The 20,529-nt window shown below is 39.4% G+C and overlaps 1 protein-coding gene across 2 annotated transcripts in view; it reads right to left on the reverse strand.

The window, feature by feature from the left end:
• RAPGEF5 (Rap guanine nucleotide exchange factor 5) overlaps positions 1 to 20,529 on the reverse strand; it is a 220,801-nt gene that overhangs the window by 98,588 nt on the left and 101,684 nt on the right. For both annotated transcript variants that reach the window (XM_087428762.1, XM_004418931.3), the window contains exons 8-9: positions 13,115 to 13,188; positions 2,836 to 2,961 (exon numbers count right to left, since the gene is read on the reverse strand). In XM_087428762.1, coding sequence (XP_087284888.1) covers positions 2,836 to 2,961; positions 13,115 to 13,188 — 200 coding nt within the window. The remainder of the gene's footprint in view (positions 1 to 2,835; positions 2,962 to 13,114; positions 13,189 to 20,529) is intronic.

Raw genomic sequence — 20,529 nt, forward strand, 5'->3', positions numbered from 1 at the left:
CTGCTATTGAAAAGAAAGTGAGGGCAGAAAAAATGAAAATGCTGCACCCATCTGATGGACACTGTGAACTCCATGTGCAAGCAAAGGTGTAGATATATCAAATGCTTAAGACAAAAAACAGTAAAATAATCTACCAGATGGTTTTTATTCCTAATAAATTATTGTAAAAAGTGTAAGCATCTAATATCAAATAATGCACTTAGTGGAGCACTATATAAATATTAGCCTTGAGAGTTGATTAGTTCAACTGGTGTTATCCTGCAGGAGGGAGGTCACAGAGTGCCTAAGTTTATATTTATCACTAAAGAAGAAAGATCCTTGATATTCACCTTTCCTTACTTTAAGCTTCAGTAGAAAAGCCTACATAGAAAAGGCCATAATTCCCATGTTTATTTATACAACATCTTTCCTCTCAGTAGTACAAACACTTCAGAGCTGTCAACGCATCCACATTGTGACATTCACGCAAGAAGTAAAAAACCTCAGTGTTCTATTTTACAATCTTAAAATGAAGGTTTAAAGATAACAGAGAGTAGATAACCATAAGCAAAGTTGCAAACCTTCTACCACTAAATTTCTGTTTTATGTTAAAAGTCTTCAAAAATTATCAGCACCAAGTTCAGATTTCTATTATTATATATTTGGAGCATATTATATTCTCATTAGCTATAATATGATATTCTGGATTGAACTAAACATAAGGCAAAGGCAACACAGGTACCTTTTCAATAAGCATCAAGTTGTTTGTAGCCTAAGGCTGATTATTTCTAAACTTGGTGAAGTGGTACTCCACTGCTTGTTTGATTTTACAGGACTTTGCCCTGCCCTCAGATGGTCGCTGGTCCATTGAATTAAACATGCAATCCATTGCAAAATATATCATTCATTTTAAGGACTAGTAGAAAAGAAAAATGCCCACAATTGCAGTGGTCCCCCCTTATCTGTGGGGGATATGTTCCAAGACTCCCAGTGGATGTCTGAAACCGTGGATAGTACCGAACCCTAGGTATAACTGTGTTTTTTTCCTACACATACATATCTATGATAAAGTTTAATTTATAAATTAGGCACAGTAAGAGATTAACAAAAATAACTAATAATAAAATAGAACAATTACAATAATATACCGTAATAAAAGTTATGTAAAAGTGGTCTCTCTCTCTCTCAAAATATCTTATTGTACTCACCCTTCTTATGATGATGTGAGATGATACAATGCCTATGTGATGAGATGAGGTGAGGTGAATGATGTAAGCACTGTGATGTAGCGTCCCAGGAGGGACAGCGTGAGATTTCATCACACTGCTCAGAATGGCGCACAATTTAAAACTTATGAATTGTTTATTTCTGGAATTTTCCATTGAATATTTTCTGACTGCAGTTAACCCCAGGTACAAGAAACCGCAGATAGCAAAACCACGGATAAGGGGGGACTATCGTAAACTATGACGTGTTCCATATCATCAACTGTTAAAACTGATCCAGATTTCAGAGATGCTAAAATGTGGGGGAAACATGCATCTTGAAATCAATAAACTATAGCATATGAAAACTGCTGCTCTTCTAATTAAAATGAATCAAAAGGAATATTGTTGTGAGAAACTGAAGCCACGCACTAGGATATTCAAATATTTTAAGGTCACAGCAGAGGTTAGGAGTCAGTCTTGCATGTAGTCAGTTTCAGGGTGTTTTTAACAACTTTAAGTCTCTAAACTTATCAATAGTATCCAGCTAAGTGAAGGCTCCTGAGACCTCCACTCGCACTTAAACTCAGTAGTCACCTCTGAAATAGTTGCAATTACAAGGCTTTGAAACTGCCTAATTATTCTTCCCCTTGAGACACCAATTGTAATTATTCAATGTCCCACTGTTAGAGATGTGTTATGTTATTAAAGTAAACTGTGTGCCCTCCTTGAACATCTCACCTCCTCTCTTGCTCAGTAAAACCCTGGCATTGTATTGAGGGCTTTTGAGCAGACAAAGCATGAAGCAATTTTTTCCCCCCTGGAAAGAGTTGAAAATAAATTTCCAAGGAAAAATTAAAGTCAGAGAAAGACATGTTTATAAGCACTGAGGAATTTTCCTCTTCATGAGCAATCCTGGATAGTTCAGCACTGAGAGTGAAGTCTTACAGACAACAACAAAAAGTCAACAGACAACAATATGTAGCAGAAGAAAGTGGTCCCATTGTTTTCCCAGAGTGACGGCAGCATTCTCAGTTCTAAGGCTCAATCTGAATAACTGCTTTCAGAAGAACCGAGCAGAGCGTCCCTTTCCTCCAGTTTAACTACATCCAAACAATATAACTCTTGTTGGAACACAAACGTTCATAAGATACCGGGAAAACGCCCTTCTGACTCTCCCACTTGGTGAGAGCATCTATAATCTATTCTTCTGTTCTTATCTATTTCTAGTGACTTAGGATACATTCATTTGGTAACAAGATCCACCCCTGTACTAAATATAAAAGTACCTTAGAATGTTCTTTCAAAATTCATATTCCACAAACTATCTGATGGAGTGAAACTCCCCAAGTCAAACTTGAAAGCCATCAAGTCAGGATCATAAATAGACAAGCATTCATATTTGTTTACATATGTTCTTGTATTTCCACATGATTTACTTTTGAGAAGAGTTCCCTTATAAGTCCAGTGTCATAAACAACTAGCTTAGAGCTATGAGCAGCTGTCATTTTTACTAAGGAGGATGCTTTGGAGGGGGAAAAAACAAAACCTAAAGAATTTAAAATAAAATATTCTTTCCTTCAAACACACAACCAGGCAGAAACATTTTCCACCCCTTCAAACCTGCATCCCCAAGAGGAAAAGGGCTTACGTGTTCAGATTTCTCCTGTTCTTTTTTGTCCGTCTGCAAAAATTGACAGTTTTCTCTTGCCAGCTTCTGGACCAGTTCAATTCGTCCGATATCATCTCTCTCCTGAAGCTTGCACATCACCCCTGCCTTAAGAGTTGGAGAAAAAGCGAAGATATACTTAAATCCACAGTCCCAGGACATGACACCACTGCAAAGTTCACCTTATAATAAGTTCATCTTTGCCGCCACCTCAATTAAATCAGAGTCTTGGTAAAATATTTTGCCTTTCCAGAAGTGAAATTGTATTATTTTAATCTTAGGAATGCCACACCAAAAGTCTTAAAGTTGAGATCATTTATCAGTCTACTTTAAGAGGGTGAACGGCAGAGCAAACTAAATCATTTGCTACTGAAGTCTGCTCCTGATATGCCACTATTTGTTCCTGACAGCCTGTTTCCTGTTACATAAGCCTAGCAAGAGGTTAAAAACTCATGGGAAAGTTAGCCAGGAACTACTCTGGCCATAAGGGTGAAGTGATACAGAGTACTAAAAATAACAGAACACAACCTCCTAACTCTTTAGCTCCACCAGATCATTCCATATACAAATACACATTAACAAGAAGATCACAAAATAATTTTTTTTCACAAGTGGAAAGTTACTATGGGGCATTATTAGCAAAATACTTCCAATGCTGCATGAAATACAGTAAAAAAAAGTTTATTAAAAATAAACTGAAAAAAGAAAGCTTACAATTCACCAGAGTTTGGAAATGATCCCAAAAGCATCATATTTTTTATTACACCAAAGTACCTAAATAATAATAATACACAGGAGGAGAATCTAGGATTTTGATTTGAAAAAAAAAATATGTTCATTATAACAGAAATTATGAACTGTTTCTGTTCAAATTCTTTCAAAAATGATTCATACTGCCATATCAGGACATGATCTAATAAAGAAATATGAAGTTACTCTTGGCAGGAACAGTCAAAACTATGGAATCTTTGTTTCACCCAATACAACCTACAGGATTTTAATGGACTCAGCAACATGACCAAATACAGAGAAGGGGCCAGCAAGTGATCCATAGCTTCATGGTCTTAAGGGTTTGTGCTAAAGATACTCATTTTGTTGAATGGGTATCAGAGAAATGGGACCATCCATGCAAAGAAATGACTAAATTTTTATTCCCAAGGGCAAGGACATCTCTTTATCCAGCAGTTTCTCCAATAACTAGGAAGGAAATAAAAAAATCCTTCAAGTGGCCCAAATCACAGATTCCCAGAGGACAACAAGCAGAATTCCTCCACCAAAGTCAGAGATTTATTTTTACAACATCCCTCACAAGTGGTCCTCTGTTTGTTTCCAAGGTTTTCTTAGACAGGGATCTCAGTTTATCTTAAGACAGCCTGTGCACTGTTGGAGAGCCAGAATTGTTGGAAAGTCCCTTATCACATTAGACAAAACTCTGAAACCATTGAACATCAACCCATGAGTACTAGTTTTGCCTTTTTCTGTGTGTGTGTGAGGAAGATCAGCCCTGAGCTAACATCCATGCTAATCCTCCTCATTTTGCTGAGGAAGACCGGCTCTGAGCTAACATCTATTGCCAATCCTCCTCCTTTTTTTTTCCCCCCCAAAGCCCCAGTAGATAGTTGTATGTCATAGTTGCACATCCTCCTAGTTGCTGTATGTGGGACGCGGCCTCAGCATGGCCAGAGAAGCGGTGCGTCGGTGCACGCCCGGGATCCGAACCCGGGCCGCCACTAGCAGAGCGCGCACTTAACCGCTAAGCCACGGGGTTGGCCCTAGTTTTGCCTTTTAAAGCAATTGAAACTATGTCTACCTCTTATCCAATATGACAATCTTTCAAATATTTAAATACCAATATTTATGATATCCTCCTTTTAGCATTCTGCATGTATATTCCTCTAGCTCTCTATTTTATTCATGCCTTCATTCACTCACTCGACAGATTTTATTTGAGCAACAATCATGTGTCAAGATCTACTATAGGTTCTAGGAATAAAGTAGTGAACACCAACAACAAAAAAACAAAGTCCTGGGGCCAGCCCAGTAGTGTAGTGTTTACGTATGTGCTTTCCACTTCGGTGGCCTGGGGTTCGCGGGTTAGGATCCCAACCACAGACTTATGCCCTGCTCATCAAGCCATGTATGGAGGCATCCCACATACAAAACAGAGGAAGATTGGCACAGATGTCAGCTCAGGGCCAATCTTGCAAAAACAAAAAAACAAAAAAAACCACAAAGTCCCACATGTCATGGAGCTTACATTCAATAGGGGATGCATAACATCCCCTATTGATTGTATAACATATAGATATGAAATATCAGATGGTAATATATGATAGGAAGGGAAATAAAGAAAGGTAAGGAGACAGAGAAACGATTGGAGTATTATTAAGATAGGAATGTCAGGGAAGGATTCTTTAGTAAGATGACATTTAAGTGGAGACCTAAAGGAAGTGAGGAACGGTGTTTCAGGCAGAGAAACAGAGGTACAAGTGCCCTGAGGCCCGGGTGTGTTTGGCATGTTCAAGGAAGAGCAAAGAACAGCATGGCTGGAGCAGAGCTGGTAAGAGAGAGACTGGTGGGATTGGTCAGAGAGGTGATGTCAGACCAGATCATGTAGTTTCCTTACAGGATGTGTAAGGAGTTTAGATTCTTTTTCTGAACAAGATGGAAATCCTTTGGAAGGTTTTGAACATGAGACTGGCATAATCTGACTTACATTTTAACAGGATCATTCCATCTCCTGGGTTGAGAAAACACTGTTAGGTGGGGAGAAGTAGTCGAAGCTACAAGACCAAGTAGGAGACTCATCTTCAGATAAGAGATGGGTTGGAACTTGTGGTAGTGGCAGAGATGGTGAGAGCTGGTTAGAATCTGGATATATTCCAAAGGCAGGGCCAACAGAATTTGTTGTCTCCAAGATATTGGGCCTGAGAAACTAGAAGGGTACGGTTGTCATCTCCTGAGATTGGGAAGACTGAGGGAGAAGGTCTGGGAAGGAATATGCCTATTAGACATCCAAGTGCAGTTCTGGGTTGGCAGTCTGGAGGTCCAAAGGAGAAGTCTAGGCTGGAGATAGGACTTTGGGAGTCAGCACAGGGTAGTTGGTATTTAAAACCAGAGGAATGAGGAGGTTACCAGTAGAGTGATGTCAACAGAGAAGAGAAGAAATCCACAAACTGAGTCTAGTGTTGAGATATTGGGAAGAAGAGGAGCAATCAGAGAAGGAGAGTAAGAAGCAGTGGCTCCAGGAGGAGAAGCGGGTGAGCAGTGAAGAAGGTGTTTTAAGGAGGGAAAAACTGGATCAGATGCAGCTGAAATATCAAATGAGATGAGTTCAAAATAATTGACACTGAATTTGACAAAAGTAATTGGTGACTTTGAATATAACATTTTTTTTTTAAAGAAAAAAAAGTGGTAGGGAAAAAAGCCTCATTGGCACGAGTTTAACAGAGAATGAGAGACAACTCTTTTGGAGAGTTTTGTTAAAAGAAATGGGGCAACGGCTAAGAATGATGTTCAAGGGAGTTTTGCTTGCTTGCTTGTTTAAGGTGAGGGATAGTCCAGCATATTTATCTTTATTAGAAATCACCCAGTAGAGAGAGAAATTTGATGATGTAGGAGGGAGAGAGGGCATTTTAGGAGCAATGTCCTTCAGAAGGGAAAAGAGCATAAAAATCTACCCTCAGACAGAAACACGAGTATGAGTATTTCACTCACTGTGACAGGAGAGAAGGTGAAGTACAGGGGTAAATATGCAGGTAGGCTGACATATCTGGTGGTGGGAACATGTGGAAATTCTGTTCTGAAGGCTTCTATTTCCCAGAAAAATAAGAAGTCAAGTTATCAGCTGAGGAAGGACTGTGGGAAGATGCTGGAGAAAAGAAGGCATGTAACAGTCATTTCGGTTGCAAGAATTGGCAAGCTTTTTTTGTAAAGGGCCAGAGTGTAAATACTCTAGGCCCAGCGGGCCATGTGGTCTCTGGTGCCACTACCCAATTCTGCAGTTTTCGTGTGAAAGCAGCAAGAGTCAATACGCAAAAGAATGAGCACAGCTGCGTTCCAGTAACACTTTCTTTACAAAAACAGGCAGTAGGTTGTTGTTTGTCAGCTCCTGATGGAAGAGAAGAAGAAAATGGACTGTAGTTTAAGGAATGTAGAATAAGATTGCCAAGCATGACTAAGGGCCCACTTGATTTTATTTTTGGATCCTTTTACCATCCTAGCAATCCTCCTTAGGGTGTATTTCTGTTTGTTGGGATTTCAACAGAGTCCATAACCTGTGATAATGCTACATATATGGGCCGATCTTGAAGATGCTCTTTTAATCAATACCAGAGAGTAAAAGAGGATCAGCGGTGTTAAGTATCCTCCTTTAACAAGGCAAGGAAACTACTCAGGGAAATTTCTACACAAAAATGATTAACACTCTTTGAATATTGGACACAAAGGAATAAGTTTCTGTTATCTAGAAAATTCAATTATGTTGACCATATAGAGTTTCTTCTCTCTCCATCCATGTCATCCCCACAGTGTTTAATATACCGTCCTGCTAGAGGAGAGAGGATGTTAATAACCCTGCAACCTCAGGACGTGCTCCGTGGTTGTTTATTCAGTAGGGAAATGGGTTAGTCCCAATGTCTCTCTGCTCCCCAGTGTGGCAGCTCATATAACAGAGGGCATGCGTGAGATTGGGGCCAGGCAGGGGTGGTACACAGGAGGAACGCACTGTGGAGCTGACTAACTTGGCAAGTGGAAATGAGCCTGTTACTTCTTCTCGCCAGCAGAGGCTCCAAAGCAATTGGGCTAAGCTCCCACAGACTCTGATTTGGAGAGAGTCTTTCCTCCTGTCTGTGGCTCCTATATACATTTTTAAAAAACAACTGATAATATCATCAGCAATAAAAGAGTGAGACTGAACAGAGGAAATTTAAGAGACCTTGACTACTCTTTTGGTTTCTGTGTGAACATGAGTTTTTAAGGAACTCTAGACATTCTTCATTTCGTATGCTTAGGATTCTAAATACTGACGTTTCTTTCTTGAGGAAATACATTTTTATTAGAATCAGATACTTGGGTGCACAAATTGTGTACTTTAAACATAAAATACTATTACTTTTAAAAATGGGTTTCAAATTGACTTATTTCATATTTATAATTAAATCATCTTATAATTAAAAAAGGAATATTGCTATCTTGATTTTCTGGTTTCTGCATAATTTCTAGATGAATTTTCATGAGATTAATCAGTTCTATAGCACTCCTTACTTAACAATTATCAAAAAAGGCTTTTAAGGGGGCTGGCCTAGTGGCGTAGCGGTTAAGTGCGTGTGTTCCGCTTTGGCGGCCCAGGGTTCGCACCTTTGGATCCCGGGGGTGCACCGACGCATAACTTGTCAAGCCATGCTGTGGCAATGCCCCATATAAAGTAGAGGAAGATGGGCATGATGTTAGCTCAGGGCCAATCTTCCTCACCAAAAAGAGGAGGATTGGCAACAGATGTTAGCTCAGGGCTAATCTTTCTCAAAAAAAAAAGGCTTTCAAGGAGCATTTATGAATGCTTCTAAATTCCCTGGAGAACTTCAAGCCCAGAGGGATGCCCGTAAATCCTAGATAGTTATATAAGGCAGTACTCTTTGGAAGCACCACACTAAGCTAGATGTTCTCTGAGGGGGCCCTTTCACAGCTCTGTAATTTAGTGATTTAATTCAAAAAACCCAAGAATTTAGTAATATATTTTGGGAGCTTTGTTATGGCAGGAGAAGCAAGATAACTAACAGTCCTTGATTGACTTTCAAATTCTTGGACTACTTAATTTATCTATGTGAAATTAATTATAAACAGTTTACCTAACACTGCTAGGCCAGAGAAAAATAAAAGATTAATGTGTAACCATCAGAAGAGTTATTTAAGAGCCTTATTTCAAGGTCTGTTGTGAAAAAAAGAAAAGTCTCTGTAACGTATAATTAAAGCTATTCATATGATTTTCAGTATTGGAGAAGAGAAATGTTATGAATGTAAATGAAAAGTCTGTTTCCTTTATAAATGGAGTCATAAAAATGTTGGGTCCATTCTTTTAGTGGTAAAAGGACACTTGGACAGGATTCCCTTAGGAAAAGCTACAAGGATGATAAATGAACGACCTTTATGCCAAAAGGTGAAAGAGCACAGATCTATGTACGAAAACATTTTCTGCATTATCACAACTTTAAAAATCACTTTTTCTAAAACACCTAGAAAAAACATCATGCAAAAATTGCTGTCAAGGGAAGGAAAAACAGGATGAACGAGTCCACCTTTCATGAAAGCACTTTTGCAATAACAGAATGCTATTCAATACAAATTCAGGTTATTTGGATAAATTTTTATTGATTACTTCATAATAGATTCATTTCTTTAAAAATTAAGTCTTGAGTAGAAATTCCTATGATTTTTTTTTTGCTACGTCAAACAGAAAATCCAAACGACAGAATAAAATACTGATGGGTTGGGATGGTATATTACATTACCCAACTGTATGCACCTATTTCCAAAACAGAAAATATTAAGAATTCTTTCCAGAAAAATTCAGAAGACAATTCATAATAAAAAATAATAATTTTAGGGCAGCAAGTATTCATTTTCTCAAATTTCTTCAGAAAGAGAAAGATGACTATGAAAAATTTCTTCCTAGTTGGGATAGAAAAATATACCCTTTATTAATTGGGGAAAGGACCAAGAAGCATTCACAGTGAAAAGTGCATATGACAGAAAGTGTAATGGTGAAGGCAGGTGTACTAATGTCCCGGGCATCACTAGTACAGGCCTCAAACACCATGCTGGGGCATCACAGAGCCTTAGAAATCATTCAGTGACTCCTAGTCCCTCACTGTACAGGCGAGGCAATGCAAGTTCAGGGAGGTTCATTCCTCCAGTCTTCCCCCTCCGTGGATAATTGTGTTAATACACCACGCCTGTCGAACAGACCCATCCTATCCAAACACTATGTGATAATACATCCTGCCAGAGCATGCTGGGGGCAGGGAAGGAGGCAGAAACCATAGTTACATGAAATTTATTACTATTATTTCCCTCAAAGACTTTCTTAATCTATTACACTTGTACAATTATCTCTTCTGATGAAACTAAATACATTATGTTTTTACATAATTGATGAAGTAAGGGGTTCATTCATTACATACATTTTATTCCTTGAACTTTCAGACTAGAATAGGGAGGTCACCAATACTTCATCTTGTTTTGACCTAAGAGAACTTACAGCTCAGATCTGTATACATTATTGACCATACTACTTAGCAGGGCAGCAGAGTTGACAAATAGTAAAGAAGTAAAAAGAGAATAAACAAATTCTAATAAATTCTAACATAAAAGATTTAAAAGGATCATCTGTTTTCTATGACAGCTATCACAGCCTTAAATAAGATCTTTCTTCAGTCTGTTAAAAAAAAAAGTCACACTTTGCCTATTGATAAATTAATCATCAAATATTTGGCAATTAATTTATATAATTAATAGTTATCATCACTTAGTATTAACATGATTGATTCCAATGGAGGATAGGAGACAATGAAAATAATTACTGAACCCAGTGGTCAATAGCCACCTGAATCAAAGCAAGAATTTCCAAAGCTCAAACACATTGTAAATTACTTGTTGAAGATCTCATTAGAACCTAAACTAGAACCTGGCAAAAATTCTATGCATTTTGATAAAGATTCTTTAATCCTTTAGGCCTATATAAAGACTTATAAAGAGTGAAGGGTCCAGAATGTTTATGTATGTGAAGATACCATAATGGTAGGCAGAGAGTAACACTGCAGCCTAGCCGTGTTAGATACCTTCAATATTCAAACCAAAAAGCGATGTGAGACTTGATCATGATAATGATGATAACTCAGAGGCTAACTTTTCTGAATACCTACTATGTGCCAGGCACTGTTCTAATTGCTTCACATATATTCATTTAATCTTCAAAAGAACCCAACAATCATCCCCATTTTACAGATGTTAGAAAGCAGTTAGTACAGTGGTTAAAAGCAAGGATGTCAGAGCCAGACTGCCTTGGTTTGATTCCTGGCCCCACCACTTACCAGCTCATCTGTAAAGTGGTGGTAATTATATTGTCTACCTCACAGGGTTTGTTGTGAGGTTTAAATGTGTTAATAAAAACAAAGAACTTAGAGGAGTGCCTAGTACATATGAAGTGTTGCACAAGTGTTAACTCAACACTATTACAAAAAAGGAATATGTGGCTCAGGAGACTGCAGTAACTCGCCCAAGGTTACTGTGGCAGAGTCAGGAAGAGAACCCAGGCAATCTGGCCCCGGAGACAGCACCCTTACACCTCACATATGCTGCCTGATATTTATTGAAATTCTTTTAAGTACCAGGATTGCAGGCAATTTTTATGTTGCTTTATTTCAACCTCACAACAACTTCATAATATCTTCACTTTACAGAGATGAAAACCTAGCATGCTAGTCACTGCTTAGCACAGCAGGGACATTATGGTGACAAAGACACAGATGTTACCCTACAGGAACTTACAGGTTCAGATGGTAAAGAATTTGCCTAAAGGCACCAGCTATGAGGAAGAAGAGCTGGGATGCAAACCCAAGTCTACATGCTCTCTTCACTCTGCCCACACATCACTGTGTTAAAACAGGGAGTTTCTTAGGCAGAAAAGATATTTTTAGTGAGAAAAAGAAGAAAGGAGCTAACACACGAGGGGAGAACTAGAGTTTTCCGGCAGGTGGGAAACCTGTGTACAAGGCCCAGTCTCTCTGGCATTAGTAACTGTCTTAACCCTTTATATATCCAAAGTTTGCAGCAGCCTAGGGGCATTTTTCCCATAGTGACATATTTCATCACACACGGGGAAGGAATGAGAAACCAATCTCCACTTAACTTGTTTAAAATATACTCTGGAGTGAAGACTGCAATAATTTGAAATACTTACCATAGAGTCTGGTGTGCAGGTGCTCAATTATATGTATACACATCAAACATCAAATTAATAAATTTATGTGTAAAGTGCACACAAGTATACACCCATGAGCACACATATGTATTTATTTCTAATTCTGCCTAGAGATCTGATGGTGAAATTCTGAAAGTTTTCTTTAAGCTCGCCTAACATGACTTGCACTACTGATGATTCTATCCAGAGCATTTGTATAGACAGACCTGCAGAATCGAACCAATAAAACTGGTGCTTCTACTGTAGCAGATTAAGCTTTCTCAGACACCTCAAAGGAAGTGACAGTGCCTTCCTTCCTAAGCAGCCTAGCCTATTAACGCTCATGATTATGCCTCCTAGTGAACTTAACTCTGGATGTCCAAACCTAAACAGAACCTGCTCCTGATCTAATTAGAACAGTCCATAGAATAAATTCAAGACAAATAAAGAATAACAACAATTTCTGTTTAGAAACATCTGTGCCACTAATAATTTAATGATTTAAGAAGCCTTCGAGAAAGTGGCAAATACTTGAAATTGAGGTATCTCTGCCCAGCTTTGCTTGGGAGCCTGAAGTGTAATTTCAGTATGAACTTGTCGATTGCAGTATTTTCAATATTACCGTAGCAAAACAATTCCTTATCTGAACTTACTAAAACATTACAATCTGTGCAATCTTGACTGAAAAAGCAAATGTGATTATTCTGACCAGAATCAACAGATCTAGAACGTTAAATGTGAAATGCAGTGGGTCAACTAAGCTAAGAATCCCTAAATACTCTGCTTTTACATGAGTAAATAGTTGACAGCACTAGGGTGTCCAAAGTTTTTATGCCACAATAGTATTTGGAGGTAAGTTGCTACCAAAATTATATCTGTGCCATGAGTTAGATACCGAGGTTGGCACAAAATCTTTGGCAGGTGAGGCATCACACTAATTTGTCTGGCCAAGCCGCAGCTGTGCTGTCAGCTAGCTGGTTCTCCTCTGCCTTCTCCAGGGGATGGTCTTCCCTAAGAGTGGCCTCTTCTGGTTCTTCACGTACTTTCCTTGCTTTCTCTGGGAAGTGTAGTATATGTCCCTATCTGTCCCTTTTCCATGAATCAAATTATAAATATGATTAGCAATTCAGGGCCTTTCTTGTGAAATGCCTCTATATAAAAAATAAGCACTTTAGTCCCAGGAATACCACTATTTACAGAAAACAAAAGGTAAAAACCTGTATCACTTGGAAACACGTGTACTGTCTCCCCATTCTCAACACAGAAAAAAGGTGCGGAGAAGGACTGTCACAGGATCAACCATACCTGAGAATCTGGAACACTTTCAGCTTCTGTCACAGTTACGTGTTTGTCACTGTTTTCTTCATCTTGGTCAATTGCTAAGAAAAAAAAAAGAAAGAAAAAAAAACAATATTAAATGTAGCATCAGGGCTGGCCCCGTGGCTTAGCGGTTAAGTGCACGCGCTCCGCTGCTGGTGGCCCGGGTTCGGATCCCGGGCGCGCACTGACACACCGCTTCTCCGGCCATGCTGAGGCCGCATCCCATGTACAGCAACTAGAAGGATGTGCAGCTATGATGTACAACTATCTACTGGGGCTTTGGGGGGAAAAAATAAATAAATAAATAAAATTATAAAAAAAAAAAGTCTTAAAATGTTATTAAAAAAAAATGTAGCATCATAATAAACCTCTTTCAGATCATACTCGTTCAGATAGCAATCTGTCAGGAAAAAATAATGCTGGGTAGATTCACAAAATGTAAATACTGGTACTATTTTTTTGTTATTTGGATGAAAAGTTAACTTGTAGCACTGGGCATGTACATTATCTCATTTATTAAGTCAATGGCAATGGAAAAATTTGATCTCAATTCTCCTCTTCACCTAAACCCATCCAGACATCATCATGTCAGTACTGTGCTTCACCTAAGGGGGAGTCGGGGTATAGATGAAGGCTTCTATCAAGTTCATCTGAGAACAGTCATTTTTTTAAACAGTATGGTTTGTTGGCTGGTAGTGCCATATAATAAAGGAAGCACAATATTTTATATTTGGACTGCTCAGTGCATTGTTACCACAAAATTCCAAATGTGGAGTCTTGAATCTACCTCTTCTCCCATATTTCCCCAGCATCTCCCTATCCAAGTCCTTGTCACCCTTTCTGAGCTGGTGCAATAATTTCCTAACACAAAGGCCCTGATTCTAGCCTCTCCCTAATACAATCCAGCTTGGGCACAACCGCTAAAATAATCAGTCTCAAGAAATATAAAAACAACGAGGGCCACACTTGGGCCTATGTATTGCTTATCTTATCAAGTCTGAACTCTGTTCATCACTCAAGGTCTTCCTTGAATTCTCTAGCTTCCTCCTAATCTCCAACTTCACACTGACATTCAACACCAACTCTGATCTAAGCACAATGATCTGATTATTTTTCTCTTTATACACTTTGCTCTTTCATTTTAACAAATATTTATTGATCATCTGCTACGTGCCTGGCACTAGGGTTATTCCCGTGAAGAAGACAGATAAGCCTCTGACTTCATAAAGTACACATACTAGCTGGGGAGACAGCCAATGAACAATTACTACTACTACAACTAATAATAATAAAAATAATAATAATAGAAAAGATGGAATTAAAGGTCATGATAAATGAGGAAATGACAGAAAACCAACTGGGGGAGGTCATTTCAGGGAAGGAGAAGGGATGGTGCTTCTCTGAAGAAGTGGTCTTTGGGGCCGGCCCCGTGGCTTAGCGGTTAAGTGCGTGCACTCCGCTACTGGATCCCGGGCGCGCACTGACACACCACTTCTCCCGCCATGCTGAGGTCGCGTCCCACATACAGCAACTAGAAGGATGTGCAACTATGACATACAACTATCTACTGGGGCTTTGGGGGAAAAAAAGGAGGAGGATTGGCAATAGATGTTAGCTCAGAGTCAGTCTCCTCAGCAAAAAGAGGAGGATTAGCACGGAGGTTAGCTCAGGGCTGATCTTCCTCACAAAAAAAAAAAAAAGATTAAAAAAAAAAAAAAAAGAAGTGGTCTTTCAGCTGAAGGCTGAGGTAGAGCTGCCCACGGCAGGTGAGAGTGATCTGAGACTAAACCAGGGAGAACACAGACCACTGTAAATTTAGATTTTAGCCTTAGAACATGGGGAAGCACCAAGGAATTTTCAAGTGGGAAGTGCATAACTTGATGTATATTTTCAAAAGTTCTTTTTGCCTTCTTTGTGAAGGACAGACTTAAGATTAGCAAGACAGGAAGCAGGGAGAGCAGTTAAGCAACTGTTGCTCTTGTCTTGCTAAAGATGACAATGGCTCAGACCAGGGAAGTGGCAACAAGCTAAAGAAACATGGACGATTTGAGCTGTGTCTTTAGACAAAATGGACATAACTTGCCAATAAACTGAATACAAAGAGAGAAGAAAAGGGAGATGAGGGAGAAGCAGCAATCAAGGGTGACTTCTAAGAAGACTAAGTTATTCTTTGTAGGCACCACACCATTTACTCTTGACAAGAGATTCTCAAATATTGAGTTCAGAACTGATTCGGCTCGAACTAAAAAGCCTGACTTATGGCCTATCAAACATACACTGTACATCTGCGTAATCATTAAAGTAAAGTATGCACTCTCTTAAGATAAGAATGAATACTTCCCCTCCTATGCCCTGTTGGTAACGCCTGGATTAGTCCCTTTCCTGACACCACTGTCATGTTGATCTGCTAATTTGGAACTGAATACCTTTTGAAATTTTGATGGAAATGTATCCTGGGTGTGGTTAATGTATGTTCTTTGTTCTAAAACGATATAAGACTGTACTGAAAACCATGCTTCTCTGGAACGCTTTCTAAGGCCTTCCCTGGTTATAATCCTCACTCCGGCTCAAGTAAACTCACCTTATTTCTCGTATCTATAGAATGGTTATCGGTTATTTTGCATCGACACTCTTTTTGCCCTCTCCATCAAAAAGTAGGCCAAAAACATACCAACCTTGCTGACAGCGAGATCACCCACTGTACTTCTGGATTCAGATTGCATTGTTTTGTGTACTTTTAAATACCACACTCTCTGCTCTGTATTTTTTTCAATATCATCTCATGTACCTTTTGCTTTTGTGTGCCTTTTATGCCCACTGTATGGTGCTTACCCTGGAGCCCACCTAAAATGCTGTGCACACAGTGTGAGCTCTGTGAAAACTAACTGGGATGAACAATTCCTCCCCAAGTGACTGAAATGGCACAACTTGACTCCACCTACTTATATAAGCTACTTCTTTTATAACTATAACTTATACTTATTCTTTTATAACTATTATGAAAAAAGAGGGAAGGGAAATTCTTCTGCTAAACTCCACGGATAACTAGGATAACTCCTACCATCGAGCATCCAAAGGCAAGGCGGGAACAGTGGAAGTGGGCAGAAGCTTTTCTTCTATTTTCAGCAAAATATTCCATTCATGCTTGTTCAAAGGGGGTCCCCTGTTGCTACTGTAGCCCGATTAGGAGGACATTTAAGAATAAAGAAAAACACTCATATTTTCTCAGAAAAACTAGAAGCAAGAAAGCAAAGGGAAAAATAAAATAGAGAATAACATCCTAAATTCCACTTAAAAATGCAATGGGCTGTAGAAATAAGGAACTCCACTTAACCAATTGAAATAATATAAGAAATCTTTCTTCCTCCTGTAATGGGGAGTAATTTTCTTAGAGGGCAATTTGATACCATACCAGTGTGGGACAACATCACCCTCATGAAGTACCAACAATACCTTGGCATTTAATTTATGCTTTATTTGAATTTTTGCTCTTTAAAGTTTTAATTTCGATAAAAATGAAGAAAATTAAATTTGGGAATATTTCTGCCTACTAAATTCATGTTTTTGTTTTTAAAACAACAATGTTCTGGTGTCTAGGCATTTATTTTGCTTTCCTTATTATACCATGATATAGGACATGCAGGACAATGAATAACAATTTCAGGATTGAGAGTTAACACTATTTTTTGAGATTCAGGCATAATTCTTAATATATACAAATAGAATCAAAGGAGGAAGAGATGAACATAAAAGCATACTTGGGATAAAAATTCAGCCCCACATTTCTAGCTTATCCATAACTACAATGGTATACTTATTGCCATATCAATCTCAAAATTTTTTGCCCAGTGTTACACTTTGGTTAACAGAGCAAGAAACAGAAACACAGGCACGTTAACGGACTTGGCAAAGGTTAACTCAGCAATCTACCTCAATGTGCATAATGGAGACTCTCTCAAAGATCTGGTGGACTCAACCTCAGCACCCGATGACAAAGAAATGAGAGTGGTCTCCTCCAACACATAAATAACATTATTTTCTTGGAAATGCTGAAAAATTATGATTCCAAGAATGCATTCTAGCCAGTGGTTCACTTGGGAACAAACACTTATTTTTGGACTTCCGGGGATTTATGATCACCCCAGGAAGTCTCATGTATGAAATCCATAGAGTCGCCTAAAAGGGAGCACTTTCTGACCCTTTAATATGAAGAGTAATGTCAGGAAGATATAAGGAGACAATTTCTCTCTTCAAGCCCTCTAGTCATGCAGCTCATGTGGTGGAAGGAGGAGGAAGCAGCTATTTAGATTTTTGAGCTTAACTTTTCTTTTATCTGATCAGAGTAAGAGTAGGTTAGGGAAAATTTCCTATGCAAATATTGATTCTGGGACAGTTCCCTGCAGTGGAACACCGACACAGGAATGACACCTTCTGGGACGGAGGGAGGCTAGGAGTCTCACTCTCTGCCAACACAAACCATCCCCTTATCTCTCAACACAGAGTCTAAAAGCAAGAAAAGCCCTTTGAAAATAACTTACCACAACAAAAGTTACAAGCACAAGATCTAAAGCACATATTTTGAATAGCAAACATGAGAGCCTGCATGAGAACTAAGAATATAAGTGGATTAATTAGCACGAATTCACATAACAGTACATAGTATAAATGTATCTATTTGTCAAGTAGCCAAGACCAATTCAAGATGAGCAACTGTTGCCAGCCTCCAAGATTTTAGGGATCACCTTAATATACCTTTCTTTTTGCCTTGGGGAGGACAACAGGTTTCTCTCCCCATGACTCATTAGGATGGTTGCTAAGAAAACTCTAATAACTCTATGAATATTATTATTTAAACACAAAGAGGATTGATGTCCTTTCAAAATGATGCTTATTTAATTTCTACTGGTCAGTTTTGTAAAGGTGAGAGCCATACTAGGAACACTAAACACACAATGATCGTTAACACACTAGGTGACTAGAATTGAGAGCGTTCTTTAAAAATCAACCAAACTTTTGTGTGTGTGTGTCTGTGAGGAAGATCAGCCCTGTGCTAACATCTGCCAATCCTCCTCTTTTTGCTGAGGAAGACTGGCCCTGGGCTAACATGCGTGCCCATCTTCCTCCACTTTATATGGGAGGCCGCCACAGCATGGCTTGCCAAGCAGGGCGTCGGTGAGCGCCAGGGATCCGAACCGGTCAACTCCGGGCCGCCGTAGTGGAGCGCGCACACTTACCCGCTTGCGCCACCTGGCCGGCCCCAACCAAATTATTTTTTAATTTACAAACCAACCAAAACTTTTACCATGGACAGAAATTTAGCATTTCAAGTCTCAATGTGGGAAATCAACAAATATAGTTAAGAAAAAAAATTCGATGAGTACTTGGCCAAAAATTAAAGTTTTGGCAACAATATAATCTTTCACCTGTGCAGCATTTTCACAGAGAGAAAGCTCTTTCATAAAGGGTCCCATTGGATGTTCACATGACCTAAAGAGGCAGGCAGCTAAGATCATCCCCATTTTATAGATGAGGTTAAGTGGCCTGTCCTAGTCCTCTCACATAAAATGTACGTATCTGTGGTGGTTCAAGTTGGCCTCCGTCAAGGATGGAGCAGTACAGTGCTGGTCAAACTGCACCTCGACAAATCCATTCATGCGGATCCTGACCAGTATTTCTTTTCATTTCTTTCTTTAATGAATAGAACAGAATACAATAGAAACAATAGAAAAAAATATAAACATCAAAATGCATCGTAACTAGTAAAGTTAAGTATTTTTCACAGATGTGGATGAGACGTGTACCAGGCCAGGATCTTTTGTGTGTTCTGTGGATTGTGGACATAAAAATATTAGGAAAACACTGAGGTGTTTCCAGGCCACAGGAGGCAGAACCCTATTCCTCATTATCTAAATAACTAGTGATTTATTTTGTACCATTCCTGGAGAGGACCCACAATATTTACTTTAGGAGGCCCCTCAACGACACTCCAACCACATTCAGCAAGGAGTACATTCCCTCTGAGATCGCATGGAAATGAGCTTGCAACAAGAAATGCTGATAGAGTGTTCATTTTTGGTTATCAACATATAATCACAAATGCTTCAAAATGCTCAAATCTTTTCTATTCTTTAAAAAGTAAGAGAAAAAAGCAATTGCAATCTTCACCTCATCACCGTATTTTTTTTTTATTGTTAAAGTTTGAAAAACAGTGGTCAGTATTCACCACCAAGACACCCCATATAGTATTATAATCTGGCCCATCCAGCACCATTCGAACTTCTCTTGGGAAGCTAGCCAATGACCACTATATCTCTGTCCCAACATTCTTTTCTCAGCCCCAATCTCTGCCTGTCAGCTGAACTTGAGACTGTTGTTTTAAAACTCTCTTCTGGGTCCTTATCATCCTTGAACCCTCTAAAAATACAAGTTTCCTGCAGGCTCTCTTCCCTCTCTCTGCCTCTTTCCTTGGTGATCTGATCTGTTCCTATGGTTTCAGCTTTCACCATTATGCAGCTTATTCCCAAATCTGTGTCTCCATCTCCACCCTCTTCTCTGAGTTCCAGGCACACATCTCCAGTTACACACTGAATATTTTTATTTCACAGACCATCACGGATCTGCTACATATACATCTGCTACATACATTGCTATGATAGGTGCAGTGGCACAATCTCCGTCCTCAAGAAAGTCATCTATTTACTAGGGTGTGAGGACACAAAGATCCAAAACTGCACAGAACACCCTCACTGTATTCCACAAGCCTTTTTCTCTCTTGGGGTCTGTATTTTAGTTTAGATCACCACCAGGCTTCCTCATGTTCTTCCTTCCCCTCAGCCCTCGCATGAATCTCTCACTAAATCTTGTCACTTCTGCCTCTGTAATGTTTCCATCCTTCTTCTTCTCTGCCACTGTCATAGCTCATGACCTCACCACCTCTCACCTGGGCCACTGCCACAGCCTCCCAGCCAGCCTCTCCCTCAATCCATTCTCTACACAGCTGCCCGAGTTCCACTTCCAAAAGGCGAGTCTGATCATGCCATCGCCCCATCCCTTTAGACTCCTGCCTCTCCCCACTTAGAGAACACGAGAGTAGCGTAGGGAGCTCAACACCAACTCAGGCTCCAGGGCCCCATCCCCAGTGTTCTTGATGCAGTAGGACTTAGCCCAGGGATGTGCAGGTTTGAGAGCTTTGACACCTGTGATCCCTACTCTATTAAACACTGGTCAACATTCAGGCTGAAGCTTCAACCTAGCCTTGAAGGCTGGCCATCAGTCTCAGACTTTCCTTCCAGGTGCACCTCCCACATTTCTTTGTTTCTAGCCTGGAATGCCCTTGTCATCGCCTTTACCAGGTGAAATTCTTCTTGTCCACTGGGCTCTCCAGTTCAAACACCATCTGC

This window comes from Ceratotherium simum, chromosome 1, assembly GCF_057802395.1.
Source record: "Ceratotherium simum simum isolate JZ-2026a chromosome 1, ASM5780239v1, whole genome shotgun sequence".
Lineage (NCBI taxonomy): Eukaryota > Metazoa > Chordata > Mammalia > Perissodactyla > Rhinocerotidae > Ceratotherium > Ceratotherium simum.